Raw genomic sequence first — 23,393 nt, forward strand, 5'->3', positions numbered from 1 at the left:
CCCCGCTGACACCAAGGACGGGGCGCTGTTCCTCCCCCCCGCTGACACCAAGGACGGGGCGCTGTTCCTCCCCCCCGCTGACACCAAGGACGGGGCGCTGTTCCTCCCCCCGCTGACACCAAGGACGGGGCGCTGTTCCTCCCCCCGCTGACACCAAGGACGGGGCGCTGTTCCTCCCCCCCGCTGACACCAAGGACGGGGCGCTGTTCCTCCCCCCGCTGACACCAAGGACGGGGCGCTGTTCCTCCCCCCCGCTGACACCAAGGACGGGGCGCTGTTCCTCCCCCCCGCTGACACCAAGGACGGGGCGCTGTTCCTCCCCCCCGCTGACACCAAGGACGGGGCGCTGTTCCTCCCCCCCGCTGACACCAAGGACGGGGCGCTGTTCCTCCCCCCCGCTGACACCAAGGACGGGGCGCTGTTCCTCCCCCCCGCTGACACCAAGGACGGGGCGCTGTTCCTCCCCCCCGCTGACACCAAGGACGGGGCGCTGTTCCTCCCCCCCGCTGACACCAAGGACGGGGCGCTGTTCCTCCCCCCCGCTGACACCAAGGACGGGGCGCTGTTCCTCCCCCCCGCTGACACCAAGGACGGGGCGCTGTTCCTCCCCCCCGCTGACACCAAGGACGGGGCGCTGTTCCTCCCCCCCGCTGACACCAAGGACGGGGCGCTGTTCCTCCCCCCCGCTGACACCAAGGACGGGGCGCTGTTCCTCCCCCCCGCTGACACCAAGGACGGGGCGCTGTTCCTCCCCCCCGCTGACACCAAGGACGGGGCGCTGTTCCTCCCCCCCGCTGACACCAAGGACGGGGCGCTGTTCCTCCCCCCCGCTGACACCAAGGACGGGGCGCTGTTCCTCCCCCCCGCTGACACCAAGGACGGGGCGCTGTTCCTCCCCCCCGCTGACACCAAGGACGGGGCGCTGTTCCTCCCCCCCGCTGACACCAAGGACGGGGCGCTGTTCCTCCCCCCCGCTGACACCAAGGACGGGGCGCTGTTCCTCCCCCCCGCTGACACCAAGGACGGGGCGCTGTTCCTCCCCCCCGCTGACACCAAGGACGGGGCGCTGTTCCTCCCCCCCGCTGACACCAAGGACGGGGCGCTGTTCCTCCCCCCCGCTGACACCAAGGACGGGGCGCTGTTCCTCCCCCCCGCTGACACCAAGGACGGGGCGCTGTTCCTCCCCCCCGCTGACACCAAGGACGGGGCGCTGTTCCTCCCCCCCGCTGACACCAAGGACGGGGCGCTGTTCCTCCCCCCCGCTGACACCAAGGACGGGGCGCTGTTCCTCCCCCCCGCTGACACCAAGGACGGGGCGCTGTTCCTCCCCCCCGCTGACACCAAGGACGGGGCGCTGTTCCTCCCCCCCGCTGACACCAAGGACGGGGCGCTGTTCCTCCCCCCCGCTGACACCAAGGACGGGGCGCTGTTCCTCCCCCCCGCTGACACCAAGGACGGGGCGCTGTTCCTCCCCCCCGCTGACACCAAGGACGGGGCGCTGTTCCTCCCCCCCGCTGACACCAAGGACGGGGCGCTGTTCCTCCCCCCCGCTGACACCAAGGACGGGGCGCTGTTCCTCCCCCCCGCTGACACCAAGGACGGGGCGCTGTTCCTCCCCCCCGCTGACACCAAGGACGGGGCGCTGTTCCTCCCCCCCGCTGACACCAAGGACGGGGCGCTGTTCCTCCCCCCCGCTGACACCAAGGACGGGGCGCTGTTCCTCCCCCCCGCTGACACCAAGGACGGGGCGCTGTTCCTCCCCCCCGCTGACACCAAGGACGGGGCGCTGTTCCTCCCCCCCGCTGACACCAAGGACGGGGCGCTGTTCCTCCCCCCCGCTGACACCAAGGACGGGGCGCTGTTCCTCCCCCCCGCTGACACCAAGGACGGGGCGCTGTTCCTCCCCCCCGCTGACACCAAGGACGGGGCGCTGTTCCTCCCCCCCGCTGACACCAAGGACGGGGCGCTGTTCCTCCCCCCCGCTGACACCAAGGACGGGGCGCTGTTCCTCCCCCCCGCTGACACCAAGGACGGGGCGCTGTTCCTCCCCCCCGCTGACACCAAGGACGGGGCGCTGTTCCTCCCCCCCGCTGACACCAAGGACGGGGCGCTGTTCCTCCCCCCCGCTGACACCAAGGACGGGGCGCTGTTCCTCCCCCCCGCTGACACCAAGGACGGGGCGCTGTTCCTCCCCCCCGCTGACACCAAGGACGGGGCGCTGTTCCTCCCCCCCGCTGACACCAAGGACGGGGCGCTGTTCCTCCCCCCCGCTGACACCAAGGACGGGGCGCTGTTCCTCCCCCCCGCTGACACCAAGGACGGGGCGCTGTTCCTCCCCCCCGCTGACACCAAGGACGGGGCGCTGTTCCTCCCCCCCGCTGACACCAAGGACGGGGCGCTGTTCCTCCCCCCCGCTGACACCAAGGACGGGGCGCTGTTCCTCCCCCCCGCTGACACCAAGGACGGGGCGCTGTTCCTCCCCCCCGCTGACACCAAGGACGGGGCGCTGTTCCTCCCCCCCGCTGACACCAAGGACGGGGCGCTGTTCCTCCCCCCCGCTGACACCAAGGACGGGGCGCTGTTCCTCCCCCCCGCTGACACCAAGGACGGGGCGCTGTTCCTCCCCCCCGCTGACACCAAGGACGGGGCGCTGTTCCTCCCCCCCGCTGACACCAAGGACGGGGCGCTGTTCCTCCCCCCCGCTGACACCAAGGACGGGGCGCTGTTCCTCCCCCCCGCTGACACCAAGGACGGGGCGCTGTTCCTCCCCCCCGCTGACACCAAGGACGGGGCGCTGTTCCTCCCCCCCGCTGACACCAAGGACGGGGCGCTGTTCCTCCCCCCCGCTGACACCAAGGACGGGGCGCTGTTCCTCCCCCCCGCTGACACCAAGGACGGGGCGCTGTTCCTCCCCCCCGCTGACACCAAGGACGGGGCGCTGTTCCTCCCCCCCGCTGACACCAAGGACGGGGCGCTGTTCCTCCCCCCCGCTGACACCAAGGACGGGGCGCTGTTCCTCCCCCCCGCTGACACCAAGGACGGGGCGCTGTTCCTCCCCCCCGCTGACACCAAGGACGGGGCGCTGTTCCTCCCCCCCGCTGACACCAAGGACGGGGCGCTGTTCCTCCCCCCCGCTGACACCAAGGACGGGGCGCTGTTCCTCCCCCCCGCTGACACCAAGGACGGGGCGCTGTTCCTCCCCCCCGCTGACACCAAGGACGGGGCGCTGTTCCTCCCCCCCGCTGACACCAAGGACGGGGCGCTGTTCCTCCCCCCCCGCTGACACCAAGGACGGGGCGCTGTTCCTCCCCCCCCGCTGACACCAAGGACGGGGCGCTGTTCCTCCCCCCCGCTGACACCAAGGACGGGGCGCTGTTCCTCCCCCCCGCTGACACCAAGGACGGGGCGCTGTTCCTCCCCCCCGCTGACACCAAGGACGGGGCGCTGTTCCTCCCCCCCGCTGACACCAAGGACGGGGCGCTGTTCCTCCCCCCGCTGACACCAAGGACGGGGCGCTGTTCCTCCCCCCGCGGACACCAAGGACGGGGCGCTGTTCCTCCCCCCGCGGACACCAAGGACGGGGCGCTGTTCCTCCCCCCGCGGACACCAAGGACGGGGCGCTGTTCCTCCCACTGACACCAATGACGGGGCACTATTCCTCCTGCAAAATTACAGTTATGAAGTAGCAACGAAAATAATTTTATGGTTGGGGGTCACCACAACATGAGGAACTGTATTAAAGGGTCGCGGCGTTAGAAAGGTTGAGAACCACTGCTCTAGGCCTTTCCTCCCCAGCCTGACTGTCCCTGGCCCAACCCTTTCATTCATTGGATTTCAGTTTTTTCCAATCATGCAGGCTCAGGATCACTTGGGGGTGTTACCTAGGGGGGTCTGCATACAAATAAAGCCTGACTCGGAATGCCCACTGCTCCCACTAATCAAGACACTTTAATATTTGCATAACTCCTCCCAAGAACCAGCTCATTGTTTTCTTAGGCACTGAGGGCTCTTGAAAGGAGTACTAAAGCAGGGGGCTGTGGTGTATTTAGGAAACTACTGTATGTACAGCACCTTGTTGGCCCCTCACAATAGCCATGATCTGCCTGCACTGCATAGAGAAGCACAGACACCCAGTGATAGTGTCACTGGGTCTAAAATAAGGTATGCAATGAAAAGATTTTATTTAAAAATGTCATTAGCATGTTGCTGGGGGAAGGAGGTATGAAATAAGCAGATGTGTTGAGTTATTTTTCTGTGTAGATGCAGTTTATGATTTTTGTACAGGTCATTCTAGTGACTGACCCATCCAAAGGGAGCCTGGAGAGAAGAGAATTGAAGGAGACGTACATTCTATAAGGTTCTGGACTCTGTGGATGGTTGTTCTTTGTTACAGCTGCAGCCCATGAAAGGTACATCATAAATGCTCTGTAGGCTCAATGATAGTCAGTGGTGAGACGTTTGCATGTCCTGGAACCCCTGTACTGCTCTATGTAACAAGGCCAGAGGGCAAAGGCAGCGCACCTGTGGTGGAAGGCCATGTACAGTATATTTTCAATGAGTGCGTAGTGCTCTAACCTCTTGGTGCTGGCGCCTCCCGGCCCTTTTAAGGGTTTCAGAAAACTGGGAGGCGGGGTTTAGGATCATGTGACCGCCGTGACACGTTGTCACGGCGGTCACATGATCGGGAAAGGTCTCGATCGAAAGTGGAGATCGGGATATTTCCGTGAGTACCAGACATGTGTCCTGGGAGCGTGCAGGGCGGGCACTCTCAGCACATATGTTCTTTTTTAATAGAACGCAAATGTGTGGCCGCTCGGCGTCTAGGCCCAAACGCCGGCAGGCCGGACATTTGGGTTCGGCCGGCATGAAGAGGTTAAATGTAAATCCAATTGCTAAAATCACATACAAGCTTTTCAAATCTGCAACTTTTCATTCTAATAATTCCTGCTGATCCTGCCATGAATGTACTTGTGCAGGCACTTCCTGTTACAGGGCGACAACGCTCTGTCTTTGTCTACCAGTTGTGCTCCTATGTTGTCACACTGTAACACGACCTCTTACAGAGATTACAAGTGGCTGTTTGAACCCACATCACACAGGCATGGTCTACTGCTGTCATCAGGAAACCCACCCTGAGAAATGTTATGCAGCCATCACTGGAGTGCATGTAGACAGGAAGAAGCTGCAGGAGATCAGAAGTAACAAAGGATACATAAAGATTGTTTTATCCAGTTTACTAACGTTTACAAAAAAATAGTAAATGCACATTATTTAGCAGGTAAAAGATGTGCATTTCATTTTTTTTTTTTATTCCCCCCCCCAATGTGTTGAACATAATTTACAGCAGCGGTGTCCACAATTTCTAAATAAAGGGCAAGATTACTGTCCTTCAGACTTTAGGGGGGCTAGACTGTAGCCGGTAGGAGAAACAGGCGTCCTGGTGTCAGTGGAGTAAATGCTACACTGTTAGTATTGGGAGAGTAATAGTGGTCCTTCATTGGTGTCAGTTGAAGCAATAGTGCCTCATTATTGGTATTCGTAAGAGAAATAGTGCCCCATCGGAGGTATCAGTGAGAGGAATGGTGCCCCATCATTGGTGTCAATGGGAGGAATAGTGCCCCATCATTGGTATCAGTGAGAGGAATAGTGCCCCATCATTGGTATCAGTGGGGGGAACAGTGCTCCATCATTGGTATCAGTGAGAGGAATAGTGTCCCATCATTGGTGTCAGTGGGAGGAATAGTGCCCCATCATTGGTATCAGTGGGAGGAATAGTGCCCCATCATTGGTGTCAATGGGAGGAATAGTGTCCCATCTTTGGTGTCAATGGGAGGAATAGTGCCCCGTCATTGGTGTCAGCGAGAGGAAGGGTGCCCCGTCATTGGTGTCAGCGGGAGGCATAGTGCCCCGTTATTGGTGTCAGCGAGAGGAATAGTGCCCCGTTATTGGTGTCAGCGAGAGGAAGGGTGCCCCGTCATTGGTGTCAGCGGGAGGAGTAGTGCCCCGTCATTGGTGTCAGCGGGAGGAGTAGTGCCCCGTCATTGGTGTCAGCGGGAGGAGTAGTGCCCCGTCATTGGTGTCAGCGGGAGGAGTAGTGCCCCGTCATTGGTGTCAGCGGGAGGAGTAGTGCCCCGTCATTGGTGTCAGCGGTAGGAGTAGTGCCCCGTCATTGGTGTTAGCGGTAGGAGTAGTGCCCCGTCATTGGTGTCAGCGGGAGGAGTAGTGCCCCGTCATTGGTGTCAGCGGGAGGAGTAGTGCCCCGTCATTGGTGTCAGCGGGAGGAATAGTGCCCCGTCATTGGTGTCAGCGGGAGGAATAGTGCCCCGTCATTGGTGCCAGCGGGAGGAGTAGTGCCCCGTCTTTGGTGCCAGCGGGAGGAGTAGTGCCCCGTCTTTGGTGCCAGCGGGAGGAGTAGTGCCCCGTCTTTGGTGCCAGCGGGAGGAGTAGTGCCCCGTCTTTGGTGCCAGCGGGAGGAGTAGTGCCCCGTCATTGGTGTCAGCGGGAGGAATAGTACCCCGTCATTGGTGTCAGCGGGAGGAATAGTGCCCCGTCATTGGTGTCAGCGGGAGGAATAGTGCCCCGTCATTGGTGTCAGCGGGAGGAATAGTGCCCCGTCATTGGTGTCAGCGGGAGGAATAGTGCCCCGTCATTGGTGTCAGCGGGAGGAATAGTGCCCCGTCATTGGTGTCAGCGGGAGGAGTAGTGCCCCGTCATTGGTGTCAGCGGGAGGAGTAGTGCCCCGTCATTGGTGCCAGCGGGAGGAGTAGTGCCCCGTCTTTGGTGCCAGCGGGAGGAGTAGTGCCCCGTCTTTGGTGCCAGCGGGAGGAGTAGTGCCCCGTCTTTGGTGCCAGCGGGAGGAGTAGTGCCCCGTCTTTGGTGCCAGCGGGAGGAGTAGTGCCCCGTCTTTGGTGCCAGCGGGAGGAGTAGTGCCCCGTCTTTGGTGCCAGCGGGAGGAGTAGTGCCCCGTCTTTGGTGCCAGCGGGAGGAGTAGTTCCCCGTCTTTGGTGCCAGCGGGAGGAGTAGTGCCCCGTCTTTGGTGTCAGCGGGAAGGGTAGTGCCCCGTCATTGGTGTCAGCGGGAAGGGTAGTGCCCCGTCATTGGTGTCAGCGGGAGGAGTAGTGCCCCGTCATTGGTGTCAGCGGGAGGAGTAGTGCCCCGTCATTGGTGTCAGCGGGAGGAGTAGTGCCCCGTCATTGGTGTCAGCGGGAGGAGTAGTGCCCCGTCATTGGTGTCAGCGGGAGGAGTAGTGCCCCGTCATTGGTGTCAGCGGGAGGAGTAGTGCCCCGTCATTGGTGTCAGCGGGAGGAGTAGTGCCCCGTCTTTGGTGCCAGCGGGAGGAGTCGTGCCCCGTCTTTGGTGCCAGCGGGAGGAGTCGTGCCCCGTCTTTGGTGCCAGCGGGAGGAGTCGTGCCCCGTCTTTGGTGCCAGCGGGAGGAGTAGTGCCCCGTCTTTGGTGCCAGCGGGAGGAGTAGTGCCCCGTCATTGGTGTCAGCGGGAGGAGTAGTGCCCCGTCATTGGTGTCAGCGGGAGGAGTAGTGCCCTGTCATTGTTAATGAGAAGAATAGTGTCCCATCATTGGTGTCAGTGAGGAGAATGTGGGTGTCCCGTTGTCTGTCAGGAACTACAGTATCCCCCACTGTTCCTGACAGTGAAGGGAAATAGTGTCCCAAGGGCCGGATAAAGCCAAGAAAAAGGCCACATCTGGCCCCCGGGCCGCAGTTGGGAGACCACTGTCTTACAGTCACCTAAAAATGGAATTGCTCCTTTTGGGGAGGATTATTTGCATTTATCATTATTTTATATTTTTTACTACTTTTTATTTGCAGTCTTTAAAGACCAGCTGCTGGTTCAATGCACCCTGAAGTTTTGTCCAGTACTTGGCGATCACACGTACAGCATGCGGGTAGTAAAGATTTTGGGAAAGGACATCTATATCCCCTTTGATGTGGCTCTTCCACAAACTCAGGTAGATGCTTGGCTGATTTTCTTAAAGAGTACCTGTCACATTTCCAGTATAAATAATGTTCTAGAGCCAGTATACAAAATCTTACAACGTGAAGCGTTGCTGCTCTTTGCCGAAATGTGAACTCCAGGCAGATATAAGACACAATTGAATGCAGCTCTGTTATCATTCCGTGTATTTTGTAACCCCTTCCAGCCCAGCCCAGGGTCTCTGTATCAGGGTCTTTATGCCTGGTGGGTGGGAAAGACCAGCCGATCGTGTGATCATTGCAATTGCCTATCAGTGGTTATGTGATTGTGAGCCAGTCCTGCCAGCTTCCAATCATTAAGGGCTCATGTACACTGCAGCTGATAAACTGACGTTCAGGAGCCATTCAGCATTTTTTTCTGCAGCCCCTGAACTCTCCTTTATGTTTTCCTATGTGTCCATGTACACAGAGTCGTTTACAGTCATTTACAGGCAGTTGAGTTTACAGTTGTTTTTTTGAACGCACCAAACTGGAGTAGATTTTACCAGCGTTTCAAACGCTTGTAAACGTGGTTAACTGCGTTTATAAGCATTTGCGTTTAGAAGCATTTTTTTAACTGGTCCATATCCAGATGCTGTCCAGAGCCTTTTTTCATCATCAGAAATGCATGCAAAGTGTTTTCACTTTTTTACTGTTTTTCAGTGCATTCTGGGCGTTTGGGAAGGTCTCCTGAGGTTATCTTTTAAAAATGCTTCTAAACACAAACGTGCATAAACACGGTATGCAAACGCAGCTAAACTGATGTTTTTTTAACCTACGTTTTACAGCAGTCAGTTTCCATAGTTCAGAAGAGTTTTCCAAACACCCCGTGTACATGAGCCTTTATAGAGACCAAAGGCTGTCTTTGACAGCTTGGTCACTGTGCTGGGTATACGACGTGAGCACGCCTTCAATTCATAAAGCTCTGCCTTCCACGGACGCATATATGAGATGTGTGGGTTCTAAAGCCCACTCATTTTGCATTACGTGAACGGCAAGAGGTTAATGTAAGCAGTGTAAGTGCCTGAATGTGACTCAGTATCAGCATCTTGTAGTTCCTCAAACAGCAGAGCTCAGACTGGGAGTAAGAGAAACAGCATAAAGGAGGCAGTAATGTTTGCTGCATTTCCTTTTGCTGTGGCGTATCCCGATAGGAGGAGAGAGTGAAGTGCCAGAGTTCAGCCTATCAAACCTACTGCTTTTCTATTCACTTTTCAGTCACAGGGGGTGTAGGGGAATAAGGTCTGTAAGTATTAACTACTGCAATAAAAAAAACAAAGGGCAAACGTGAAATTCTGTTTGAAACTGGACAAATCTGCCACAGAGACATTTGACATGATTCAGAAAGTTTATGGCAATGCTGCAATGAGTTGGTTGAAGTGTTTTGAGTAGCACATGTGCTTCAAGAGCAGAAGAACATCACTGGAAGACGAGGAGAGATCAGGAAGACCTTCAACAAGCTCAACCCTCGAAAATGTCGAAACCAATCGGCAATTTGTGCATGATGATCATTGGAGAACAATCCACAACATTGCTGCCATTGTCGGTATATCATACGGCAGTGTTTCTCAACCTTTTTTACAGTTTAGGCACCCTTAAAAATGGACAATCCCGAGGCACCCTTAAAAATGATGGACAATCCCGAGGCACCCTTTTAAAATGGACAGTCTTGAGGCACCCCATTCTAAAAGTGAAATGTTTTATATAACGCAGCAACATCCACACATGTAGGACACCCAACATTAGAGGGGATTCATTCTTCCAAAGCAAATACACTTTTGCACACTGGTACTGACTAGTATTCCCATGTTTCTCCTCTCCCTCAGTTTTTCTCCATCACTGAGCTAATGTGACCCCAGCACTGATGGAGGGGGGCAGGGAAGGGTCAAACTAGGATGCTGTGCAGGCAGCTGACATCCTGCTTTTCAACTGATGATGTCATTGGTTGTCAGGATGCTGGCACCTAGAAGGTCATAATGTTGCACAATGAAAACCCTGTGGCTTTGTGTAACTAAAAGGCAGGCTTGTATACAAGTTTTGGGCATTTGGCCAAGGCACCCCTGAAGAAACATGAAGGCAGTCCAGGCTATCCTCATGTGTGATTTGAACATGTGACATGTGTTGGTTATGTGTTAGAGAAGACACTGGTAGCTTGTGATGAGGCAGAACTCTGCCTTTACTTGTGTGGCTTAAGTTACAAACATACAGAACACATTTCAGCAAACTGTGACAGCAGACATCTTGGTTTGAGATGAGAGAGAAGAATAGAGAACCAACAAGTTTTACACATATGCACAACTAATAACCTTAGTGTACAGTGCCATCTACTGGTCAAGTGATATTAACATACAACACTATATATAGTACATTATAGTACATTGTGTTGCATTCCCAACAACATGTTGCTGCCAAGTTCGACCCCAGGCTGCAATTATCTCACTTCTGCACTCACCAAATCTGGCTCCTGCAGACTTTACCCTCTTTGTAAAGAAGAGATCCAAGAATAGCAGAAGGTGCTTGATGCGCTTTGAAAAGAAGACCTCCAGGACACATTCCAGAAGTGACCGGAACACTGGGAGCGCTGTATTGCTGTGCAAGGGGACTATGTTGAAGGTGGAAGTGTGTGAACGTAGATAAAGTACTTTCTTGTAAACAGTGGTAGTCGCCAAACCTTTTGATACCATCTCATCTGTATTGTAGCTGTAGGTATATGCCTAGAGTTCTGCTTTAATATTTGTTTAAAATTATGTTTATGACGAGACCTATAATAAAAAATAAACACAAGAAAATTTATTTTTATTTAATAACATACTACGGCATTGAAGAGCAAAAAGTGATGATAATCATTTAGACCCTGTTGGCATTCCAGACTCATTGGGAGACATAATTTCACTTCAGACAGCCAAAATGAAAGCTCAACTCTAGGCAAATGGTCACCCAGTCAGGGCAAAAGTAAACAAAACAACTCGGGCTGCAGGGGTGAGCCTGGGCTTTAAACTCCAACCAAAATGTATCTCTAGCTTTAGATGGCTTGAGGAAGAATTGCATTTCTGTCAGGCTTTTATTTCTGCCTGTGAACCTGTTTGATAGACTTCCCCCTTAATTCCTGTTCACCAAATAAAAGGGATTATCACCGTGACAGAAAGGCGCAGATAGTAAACCATTTCAGATGTTCTAACCCCTCTTCACGGCTTAAATTGTATTGTTGTTTGTGTCCCTATTGGAGACATTTCCCATCCTAATAAATCATCTCAATAGGAAAACCTATCCATTGTATTTATCCAACACCAGAGAAGTTTACTGAACATTGTGGTAACAAACCGATTCATGTTTGTCTTGGTTTTCTCCAGCGGGTAGAAGAGAGGATTCTTCGTAAGATGCATTTTTCAAGCCAGCTGATGCATCGGATGCCTCTTCACCTCCACCTTCACCAGCTGTTAATGCCAAAGGATCCTCGAGGGAGGTACCCTGCACATATCCAGGCTCCACCCCTGCCCTTCTTCCAGCGGACAATGGAACTCTTGGGACTTAGGATGCAAAATTAACCTGCTTGCATTAAGCATGGTTTCATCTGCAGATGGATTTCAGGATTGTCTAAGCCAGCAATGGGTAAACTACGGCCCGCGGGCCGTATACAGCCCGGCGGACCTTTTAATCCGGCCCGCGGAGCTAGGCTCCCGCTAGGCTCCTCTCACAGTCTGCCCTGAAGACCGGTGTAGCATGAAAATCTGTCTCCTATGAGGATCTGTCCCCCTCGACGTATCTGCGCATGTGCCGGAGATCGCCGATCGGCTGCTAATGCCTGAAACTGGCACATGCGCAGATACGTTGAGGGGGACAGATCCTCATAGGAGACAGATTTTCATGCTACACCGGAACGGCGCGAGAATACGGCGATAGGAACGCGCGAAGCAAAGGTAAGTGAATTGACACGGGGGACTTGGGGACTTAATATGGGGGATGAATTAATATGGGGAATGAATTACTATATGGGGGATGAATTACTATATGGGGGATGAATTACTATATGGGGGATGAATTACTATGCTTACTATGGGGGAATATTACTATACTTACTATGGATGACACATACACATCATTCATCTACTCTTGGTCTGGCCCCCAGGTCCAATATATGAACCCATTGCGGCCCTCAAGTCAAAAACTTTGCCCACCCCTGGTCTAAGCCATTTCCAACTGTATCATGATTTCACTGTGGACTTTTAACTGTAGCTCCCTGCAGAATATATTTTTTGGGGACAATTTGAGTGATCCCAAAACACATACAATAAGTAGCCTCGTTTCTGGATTTACAAAATAGTTTTTTTGTTTTGTTTTGTTTTTTTTAACTGTAATGCAACTTAAAATGACAGTGTCACTTCATGCTCTTAATTATGACTTCATTGTTTTTTTAACACATAAACACATGTAATGATAAAACATCACCTTTTCTAATGTTGGCCTCCAAGCATAGGTTGATGTGACTGTGGGCAAAATACAATAAAAAGATGTGCAATACCATATAGATAAAGTAATAGAAGTACCACTCCTCCACTAAAAGTTCAGAATGGGATTTTATTTAAAAATCTTCATAGGAAAGTCAACGTGTTTCAGGTGCTGTAAGAGTCCCCCTTTGTCAGGGCTGAGAAGGACCTAAAATCTGAACCGTGGACCATGCAATAACAGAGGTATGGACAATATCCATCTCCTGTCTACATGTGTGATTTCACTGCAGAATGAACAGTGTTGTCACCATTTTAACCACTTCCCGTCCAGCACATGTCCATAAACGGCCGGGCGGGAGCAGTGCAGGAGCGGGTTGCCGTTCATAAATGGCGCCCGCATTTTGAGCCTGTCTGTGCTCCATGGGAGCGTGCAGCACCGCAATCTGGTGTCTGCTTTGTCCTCCGGACACAGCGGAACACTAATCGCTGTACGGGACCTCAGTGATCACATGAATAGTAGTAAGCAAGATGTCACTTCCTGACATCATTGCTTACTACTAGTGAAATCTGTGAATGATCACAGAGATCACACGCTACAAGGCTATTCACAACAGCCTTGTACCATGTGACAAGCTGTGACCAATTGCAGCTCTCGCAGTAGGAGAAATGATTGCTTTTACAGCCTTTATGGTGTATTCAAAAAAAATCTTCATCAGGCAGTATATTTAAAAAAAAAACTAATAAAAATATTAAAAAATAATAAATTATACATAATTAAAATAAATGATCATTTTTGGTTATACAGTGAAGGAAATAGAAATTTGATCCCCTGCTGATTTTGAATGTTTGCCCACTCACAAAGAAATGATCAGTCTAAAAATCAAATGGTGTATTGTAACACTGAGAGAGAGAATAGTAACAAAAAATTCGAAAGAAATGCATGGCTAACAAATGATGCACTGATTTGCATGTTCACGAGGGAAATAAGTATTTGATCCCCTTCACAAAACATGACTTAGTGCTTGGTGGCAAATCCCTTGTTGGCAATCACAGAGGTCAGACGTTTCCTGTAGTTGGCCACCAGGTTTGCACACATCTCAGGAGGGATTTTGGCCCACTCCTCCTGGCAGATCCTCTCCAAGTCCTTAAGGTTTGGTGGCTGACGTTTGTCAACTCAAACTTTCAGCTCCCTCTACAGATTTTTAATGGGATTAAGGGGTGGAGACTGGCTAGACCACTCTTCTTGAGCCACTCCTTTGTTGCCTTGGCTGTGTGTTTTGGGTCATTGTCATGCTGGAACACCAATCCAAGACCCATTTTCAATGCCCTGGCTGAGGGAAGAAGGTTCTCACCCAAGATTTGATGGTACATTGCCCCGTCCATCATCCCTTTGATGCAGTGCAGTTATCCTGTCCCCTTAGCAAAAAAAACACCCCCAAAGCAGAATGTTTCCACCACCATGTTTGACAGTTGGGATGGTGTTCTTGGGGTTATAGGCAGCATTCCTCTTCCTCCAAATTTGTTGAGTTGATGCCAAAGAGCTCGATTTTGGTCTCATCTGACCACAACACTTTCAACCAGTCCTCCTCTGCATCATTCAGATGTTTAGTGGCAAACTTCAGACATGTGCTTTCTTGAGCAGAGGGACCTTGTGGGCACTGCAGGATTTCAATCCTTGTCAGCATAGTGTGTTACCAATTGTTTTCTTGGTGGCTGAAGATCATTGACAAGATCCTCACATGTAGTTCTGGGATGATTCCTCACTGTTCTCATGATCATTGACACTCCACGAGGTGAGATCTTGCATGGTGCAACAGACCTAGGGAGACTTACAGTTGTTTTGCGTTTCTTCCATTTCACAAATGATTACACCAACTGCTTGGTGTTACTTTGGTAGCCCAGTCCAGCCTTGTGTAGGTCTACAATCTTGTCCCTGACATCCTTGGACTGCTCTTTGGTCTTTGCCATGGTGGAGAGTTTGGAATCTAATTGTTTGATTGCTCCTGTGGACAGGTGTCTTTTATACAGGTAATTAAATGAGATTAGCAGAACTCCCTTTAAGAGACTGCTTCTAATCTCAACTTGCTACCTGCATAAAAGACATCTGGTAGCCAGAAATCCTGCTGAACGCATTTCCTTCACTGTATCCGGTTTAACCTACCGGGCACTTTTACCCCCTTCCTGTCCAGACCAATTTTCAGCTTTCAGCAGTCTTATACTTTGAATGACAATTGTGCGGTCATGCAACATTGTACCCAAACTAAATTTTTATCTTTTTTTTTTTTTTTTTTTTTTAGATAAATAGAGCTTTCTTTTGGTGGTATTTAATCACCAGTGGGGTTTTTATTTTTTGCTAAACAAACCAAAAAAGACCAAACATTGTTTTAGTTTTTTAGCTTTTTTAGTTTTGTTATAAAGTTTTTAAAAAATTAATTTGTCTCCTTCACTGATTGGCACAGATAGGCTGCACTGATGAGGAGCCACTGATGAGGCTGCACTGTTAGGTGGCACTGATTCAACTGATGGGCAAAATGAACAGCCTCTTTACCTTTAGTAAATCAACCCCATGAAGTTTCCTGATCTGACTGTAACCAGCTGGATCAAGGATCCCGATCCTGGACTCTAAGGCCTGGTTCAAACAAGTGCAATGCGTTTTTGAGGAGATTGTGCCTAAATGGTTAGCACTTCCACCTGGCAGAACTAGGGTCATTGGTTCGTATGCCAACCTCGGCACCACCTGCCTGGAGTTTGCATGTTCTCCCTGTGCCTGCCTGGGTTTCCTCCGGGTACTCTGGTTTCTTCCCACACTCCAAAGACATGCTGGTAGGTTAATTGGCTCCTGTCTAAATTCGCCCTAGTATGTGTATGAATGAATGTGAGTTAGGGACCTTAGATTGTACACCCCTTGAGGGTTAGGGACCGATGTGAATGTACAATATATATGTAAAGCGCTGCGTAAATTGATAGCGCTATATAAGTACCTGAAATAAATAAATTTGAAGTGCAACTTGTGAGTGATTTTGACATGATTTTACTCCTGTGGATTTCATGCAGTTTCATCCCTAGTAGTCAAGGTGTTGCTGCTTTACCTGGATGGAGAGTTGAAGGTTAAAAAACATGAAATCACTTTCCAGATCGCATCAGAATCGAATATACGTGCAATTTCTATGTGATTCCTTTGAACTCTATGGGGCCAAAATTGTTCTGGAATCGCATCAAAGTTCCAAAATTGCTCCATGCTGAGTTGCATTCATGTAAATAGACATCATTGAGAACAATGTGATTTCCATCATCATGCAATTCTGTGCGACTCAAGTCTGAACCAGGACAGAGGCCTTACAGGGAATATGAATGAAATAGCCAGAAGAAAACACATGATAAGCAGTTATAAAACTTTATTTGCACAGAGCTGGGACAACCAGCACCATCACATTTCTCCAGGGAGATAAAGGTAGATAGTGAGAGAAGAGTGCATTTTTCTGCAGTGATTGTTCATTTTCCAAACAGTTTTACATCAATCAGTACAGAAAAAGTATATATCACAGTCTCATGTATGCAATAGTAAAGCACAGTGTATGCACCATGTTTAGCCTGTAGGGGGCCTCACAAACAGCACGGGTCATATAGTCTCTGAGGGCGTATGTCTGGTCAAAGTTATAAAAAAAAAAGTATTCAGTACATCTCTTCAATATGTGCACAGTTCCCTATATTTTCTTTCTCTTTAAAAAAGTACCAAAAAATACCTGTTGAACCTGTCCGAAATCCAGTGTGCTCATGACTTCTTTTAGTGAACTGACACCGCTGCCTCTGCTGCACTGAAATCCCAAGGAAAGAGAAAATAGGGGCGCCAATCTAAGTGCAGCATTAGAAGTAATTTTATTGCAAGGTTAAAAATATTAGCAACTCACTAGACATAAGTTGTTAAAAGGCATGTCACCCTCGAACGGGGTCCTGAAGGATCCAGGAGCCGATATGCAGCACAGCGAGTCTGGGCGTCCGGATGGTAGCTGAGAGCAGGTTCTCTGAGGCTCAGGAAGCGGCCGGCCACGATGAAGGAACCAGCCTGGAGCACAAATGGCACTGAAGTGGACATGACGTAACGCGTTTCCAAGCACAGCTTATTCTTCAGGCCTTTAGGAGGTCTGAAGAAGAAGCTACGCTTCGAAACGCATTACTGCCCCGTTTCACGCCATCACGCTCTGACGTCATGTCTACTCCAGCGCCATCTCCGCTCCAGGCTCGTTCCTTCATCGTGGTCGGACGCTTCCTGTGCCTCAGAGAACCTGCTCTCAGCTACCAACGGGACGCCCAGACTCGCTGTGCCGCATACCGGCTTCTCGATCCTTCAGGACCTTGTACAAGGGTGCCTTTTATCAACTTATGTCTAGTGAGTTGCTAATATTTTTAACCTTGCAATAAATGACTTTTAATGCTGCACTTAGATTGGCGCCCCCATTTTCTCTTTCCCTGTTTACAGAGTTCAGCTTTACTCTAAGGGTGCTGCCGCTGATGCTACCATTTATTGCCCACTACCCCCCCTGATTAACCACAGCCTGTCCAACAATCCCTCTCCCTTTAATTCCCCTGGCTATAAGTTTGACTTTATTTACGGACTTGTTATTGAACATTTCGCTGGATTTTTATTGGACTTTTAAGTTACTTTGGCTATACCCCTCCAACACCAAAATACCGATATATTTTGCTGAAATCCCAAGCAGTGTTGTCAGTCCTGTCTGAGTTTTCCTCTGCTTGACTACAGTACACTTTTCCCTAGGGTTATGGAGAGGGGAAGGTGTTTTGTAATCCAGCAGAGAAGAGCTTGGAAGAGCTGACAACACTGTTTGGGAGTTCAGTGCAGCAGAGGCAGCGTTGTCACCTCACTACAGAAAGTTGGGAGCTCATTGGATTTCTGGCAGATTTGATTGGTTTTTTTCTGTACTTTCAGCATTTTTAAAGAGATAAAACAGTGAAATTTGCATTTATGGCAGAAATATGTTGAATATGTTTTTAAAGAGGGAAGCTCGGAGAAGGTAGCACCAGTGAAGACACCAGTGAAGACTGTGGAATGGCCCAAACACCCAGGGTCCTGGGCTTCTTAGAGGCTGATTGTAAAGACAGCAACAGCAGCAGTATTAGAAGACATTGGATGACTCAGTTTAAAGTGCTAATTTTTTTTGGTGCAGAGAAGCTACTAGTTCAATACTTTGAGTCACCCCTTGGATCAAGAATGTAGAGAAAGTCACAGAAGAGTCAAATCCTGAGTGCTTTTTCCAGGTCACAAGTTATTGAAGCAAGAAACAGCCAGGCAGCCAACATTTTCAGATAGACCCATCAACAATGGCAGCCTCCATGTTTCTCTAAAACAAACCTGCCACTCCCCCAACTGATATGGCTATGTTTACCAATGAAGATAAGACAGCACCGGGTTCTGATTGGTTACATGAGTCTTCCACTGCAGGGCCCCCGAGGAGCCTCAACAACTCCGTGGCCTACAATATTCAACTTTCTGTCTTTGGAGATGTTGAGGCTGAAAATGTCCCCAAACATCCCACAATGCAATGTGTATATAGGGAGGTGCAGGAAGCGATTCCAACTGCTGACTTTTGAAAAAGTCAGTGTTTGCATATTGCATGTTTTACAGTATCATGCCGCAGCGACAGATTCTAATGCAAGAGATACCTTTCAATACTGTCTAGTCTGCATTGGTAAGGTCTGAGTTGGTGATAGGTTGACTTTAGAGAGACTCTGTCACCTTAAAAAAAAAAATATAGGCACTGTATACCTGCAGCTTTCATGTTTTTAAGGTGACAGAGTCTCTTTAAAACCAAAGGTCGATGCATGGACTGACAGGTGAGATCACAGCAGCAAGGATGTGATGATGGCGGTTCCTCGTGCCGAGAGCTGTTGTGCTCCTCCGTGGAACCTGCTGAGATGCGTCCCTTTGGATAGCTGGAAGCGGATTGGTTTAGGGGGGAGTTTGGTGCTCTTACAACAGCTACATGTGGCTTGCAGAGAGGAGATTCCCTTACAGAACAGGCAGGGCATCCGATGGGAGTCAAGTCCTGCATGATAAAGAAGGTTAGTTTAGTAACAAGGTCTATTTTACATATAGGGGATACCAGCATCATTTTCTATATGTTCTATTAGGGACACAGCTCTAAATTCCATGTTATGGCTATACTGCCACCTACAGGAGGATCTGGACACTAACATTCAAGATTATTATTATTATTATACAGTATTTATAAAGCGCCGATAGTTCGCTCAGTGCTGTACATTACAAAGGGGGACAGAACAATAACAATACAATGCAAAACATGAGAGGATCGAGGGCCCTGCTCTTTTGAGCTTACAATCTAGGAGGGAGGGGATGGTGGTACAGGAGGAGATAGCTGTGGGGGATGGAGTGGTAGGAAGAGTGGAGGAGGTCGGCAAGTTAGCAGGGGGTGGGGTAGGCTTCCCTGAAGAGATGGGTTTTCAGGGTGCACCTAAAGGAGAGGAGAGTACGTGATAATCTGATGGGTTGGGGCAGGGAGTTCCAGAGGATGGGTGACACCCTGGAGAAGTCCTGGAGGCGGGCATGGGAGGAGGAGACCAGGGAACTAGAGAGAAGGAGGTCTTGTGACGAGCGGAGAGTGCGTGCTGGGTGGTACTTGGATATTAGGTCAGTGATGTAGTTCAGGGCAGTATGGTGGACAGCTTTGTACGTCACTGTTAGGATTTTGAATTTGATCCATTGCGCAATCGGAAGCCAGTGGAGGGATTGGCAGAGGGGGGTGGCGGAAATGGAGCGGTTGGAAAGGTGAATGAGTCTGGCAGCCGTATTCAGGATGGACTGAAGCGGGGATAGCCAGCGGCGAGGCAGGCCAGTGAGGAGGGAGTTGCAGTAGTCGAGTCGTGATATGATGAGGAAGTGGATGAGCTGTTTAGTGGTTTCTGGGGTTAGGAACGCGCGTATTTTGGCGATGTTGTGGAGGTGGAGTCTGCACGAGTTTGTTAAAGATTGGACTGTTAAAGATGTCAGTACACTATAGGTAGATCAGGGGTGTCAAACTGGCGGCCCTCCAGCTGTTGCGAAACTACAAGTCCCATCATGCCTCTGCCTTTGGGAGTCATGCTTGTAACTGTCAATCTTGCAATGCCTCATGGGACTTGTAGTTTGGCAACAGCTGGACGGCCACCAGTTTGACACCCGTGAGGTAGATAATCAACCTCACCTAGCATGCTCAGTTTAGTGTAGAGTACTCAGAAGAAAGGAATTTTTTCTTTTATTTTGTTTCATGTTGGATTCATTCATTAAATACCATATTTTTAGCTAAAAAAAAATGGGGGGAAATGTCTGTGCAGAGCCATGCAAAGCAGTGTGCTTACAGTTGAAAGCACCCACACAGCACATAATATGAAACAGCACACAGTTAACCCTTTGATCGCCCCATATAATGACCCCTTCCTGCCCAGTGCCTTTAGTGCAGTATCAGTGCTTTTTTTATTAGCACTAACTACTGTATTAGTCTCACTGGGGATATCAGTGGCAGTTAATCAGTTCCCCCCCAGAATGCTTGCTGCAGTCCCGCTATAAGTTGCTGATCACCACCCAGACATGTAGCAAAATACATTTTGGCTTAAATTTATGACGAAATTTGATTTTTTTAATTTTTTTACTGGACATGTTTAATAGCTAAAAGTGAAAAATATTGTTTTTCTCAAAATTGTTGGTCTTTTTGTTTAAAGTGCAAAAAACTAAAAACGCACAGGTGATCAAATACCACCGGAAAAAAGCTCTATTTGTGGGAAAAAAGGACATAAATTTCATTTGGGTGCAGTGTTGAATGACCGCGCAATTGTCAGTTAAAGTACTTGCGATTAGGACTCTCCTGGATCCTGGATGGCAGAAAGGTTTCTATATGCTTTATGCGATGGAAAGATGTTTTTAATGTAAGCAGTATGATTAAAAGTTTGGATCTTAGTATGTGGCAGTATTACACTATGATTTGTTCCTTATATATGGGTATCTGACTGGCGTATATGGTGAAAACATATCTGAGTTGCTAGGGTGGAAGGATCCATACAGTGTTATAGGATCAAAGCAAACCCTGAGGACATCTGCAAGAGGATTTATATCATCAGGCAATTTCTGTGGATTGAGATCAAAGCATAAATTGTTTTGAATATTGGTAAGGGTATTCACTCCTTACCCTGATAGAAGTGTGCACTGTGTTATGAGTTTTTGAGCACAGTAGAGTGTTTCACATGCATGGTTTTGCACTGTATATTGCATGTGTATGTGGTTTGATATATACACTTGTTTTCACTTGGGTGAATATTACTGGAGTGATTTCACATGTAAATTTTTGATTTATAAAGGATAATGCACTGTGTATATTTTTTTTTTGAGGTAATCAAGTTTTTGCAAGCAGCGGAGAGTTTTTACACTTGAATCAATTTTTGGACTACACGTATTTATTTATTTATTTTATTGGGATATTGGATATATATTTTTTTTTTTTTTTGGACATTTCGGTTTTCAATTTTTTAATTATTTTCATATAGATTTTGGACTTTAATTTGAAATTATTATCTAATGAAGGGTTTCATTTATTAATTTTCACTGAGCATATTTATGTTTATATTTGTACACCTCTAAGGGTAGAGGTGAAGTGTGCTTAAAAAGAGTTGGGGAGAATTAGTGATCTACATTTACTATAGTTAATCAGTCCCCCCCCAGAATGCTCGCTGCAGTCCCGCTATAAGTTGCTGATCACCACCCAGACATGTAGCAGAATACATTTTGGCTTAAATTTATGACGAAATTTGATTTTTTTTATTTTTTTACTGGACATGTTTAATAGCTAAAAGTGAAAAATATTGTTTTTCTCAAAATTGTTGGTCTTTTTGTTTAAAGTGCAAAAAACTAAAAACGCACAGGTGATCAAATACCACCGGAAAAAAGCTCTATTTGTGGGAAAAAAGGACATAAATTTCATTTGGGTGCAGTGTTGAATGACCGCGCAATTGTCAGTTAAAGTAATGCAGCGCCGTATCGGAAAAAATGGCCTGGTCAGGAAGGGGGGGTAAATCCTCTGGAGGGCGAGGGGTTAAACAAATGAATACGAAAGCATTCGTTGTTTTCATTATAATTCTTTCACATTTGTTGAAATTTGCTATTGTGATTCAGAGATTCTGATACATCTGAATCTCTGAATAACAAAAATTTTGTCGGAATTTCAATTTGTAATGAAATGATTCATACATGTCTAGTTGGAGATATTGGCTTTACCACAGCCCTTGGGTAGCCCTTATACGTCAAATGGAAAAGCGATCGCCATTAAAAGTGTACTATCCAGTTAAAGTTCACCCTGTCAAAAAATAAAAGTCAGCAGCTACAAAAACTGTAGCTCCTGACTTTTAATAAAAAACAGCCACTTACCTGTCCCTCGGTCCCGCGGTGTGTCCCCCGTAGCCCGTTTCACCGGCTGTCCTGTATTCCAGGAGGCCGGCATCTTCAGTGTGGGCACCCGGCTGTGACAGCTTGCGGCTTCACAGCCGAGTACCCACTGCGCATGTGCGAGTAGCACTGCGCTTCCTGAATGGTCCTGTAGTCTTCTGGGACCTGTCACATGTCCCAAAAGACTACAGGGAGGGAGGACACCTTCCGCTTTCGATCGCCTAGGCAATCGGACCGGAAATGGGAGCGGGTACCTGTCAAATTCGGGTACCCGCTCCCCCCCACCCCCCAAAGGTACTAATCCTTAATAGGGAGCGGGGAAGCAGTCCTTAAAGCGGAACTTACCTTTTGGGTGGAGCTCCGCTTTAAAAACTAGAAGCAATCAACCAATTAAACTCCTTCTTGGACAAATTATGAGTGTATGTTTTATAAATGACAGATCTCTTTACCTGCCCTCGTCACCCTCTTAAGAAGCTGTATTTCTCCTGAGTCAAGGCTTGTAATCTTCAGATCCAAACGTGATGCATCTTTCTGCCCAATCAGGTGTTTTGTTAAAGAAGGCTTTTCCGAAACACACAGCTTAGGAGTGGCAAGCAAACGTTGGTGAAGCTGTATGACTTTTGCTGTGCTTACTCCTTGCATGAGCGATTTTGTGTTCTTGTGATCAACACCAAACTTCTCAGAAAGCCTGACCAACTCTACGCTCTCTGATCCGCACCGAGCTTCTGTCGTTGCTTTGTTTTCTTTATCTATGACTGTGGTTTTTGCCCTGTTCAAGGTGTGCAGTGTTTTGGTACGATAATTTGCTTTGAATGTTGAATATGGGATGGCGGGTGGGTGTCTGGTGGTATCATGAGGCCCAACAAAGCTTGTTGCTGTTGACACCTTGGCTTGCACCATGGAGAGAGATCTTTGGTGGTTGATCAGGTGAGTCATGCCTGGGTTGACAAGGTTAGTGGGTTGTCTTGGAAGAGGGACACGTGGATTTTTCACCATGGCTCCTTCAACCAGCAAATTTATCCCAATGTATTGAGGGATGTCTACTGCAGCCTGTAACACAATCAAGATGTTACCACAGTTCTCCATTGCTGGTCTTTTATAGTGCAAGAAGTGAAAAGTAACTGATGTTATTGATAGCTTTCAGAAGTGGTGGTCCACTTATACACAGTGCCTTGAAAAAGTATTCATATCTCTTGAAATTTTCCACATTTTGTTATGTTCCAACCAAAAATGTAAATGTGTCTGATTGGTATTTTATGTGATAGACCAACACAAAGTGGCACATACCGTATTTTTCGCTCCATAAGACGCACTTTTTTCCCCCCAAAAAAGGGGGGAAAATGTCAGTGCGTCTTATGGAGCGAATATGGAGCGGCCGGTTCGGTATTTCCACTGCCGCCGTGTCAGAATACCGGGCCGGCCGCTCAGCTCTACAGCGGGACCTTATAGAGATGACTGCTGACCTTTGGAGAGGGAGGGGGAGCGGGTACCTGAATTTGACAGGTACCCGCTCCCACTTCCGTGGAGTTGTTCT

General features: G+C 49.3%; 1 protein-coding gene and 1 pseudogene across 1 annotated transcript; one reads left to right on the top strand and one right to left on the bottom strand.

Moving 5' to 3' along the window:
- Nucleotides 1-15,421, top strand: part of LOC149434105 (mitochondrial mRNA pseudouridine synthase RPUSD3-like) — a 40,359-nt pseudogene extending 24,938 nt beyond the window's left edge.
- Nucleotides 15,422-22,285: 6,864 nt separating this feature from the next.
- On the bottom strand, nt 22,286-22,945 carry LOC149434106 (tubulin tyrosine ligase 3-like). Its single transcript, XM_089664095.1, has one exon. The coding sequence runs from the start codon at nt 22,943-22,945 to the stop codon at nt 22,286-22,288; it is 660 nt and encodes a 219-aa protein (XP_089520221.1).
- Between the last annotated feature and the right edge of the window lie 448 nt (nt 22,946-23,393).

This window comes from Staurois parvus, unplaced genomic scaffold (assembly GCF_062004578.1).
Source record: "Staurois parvus isolate SC_StPar_1 unplaced genomic scaffold, SC_StPar_1.0 ptg001834c, whole genome shotgun sequence".
Taxonomy (NCBI): Eukaryota; Metazoa; Chordata; class Amphibia; order Anura; family Ranidae; genus Staurois; species Staurois parvus.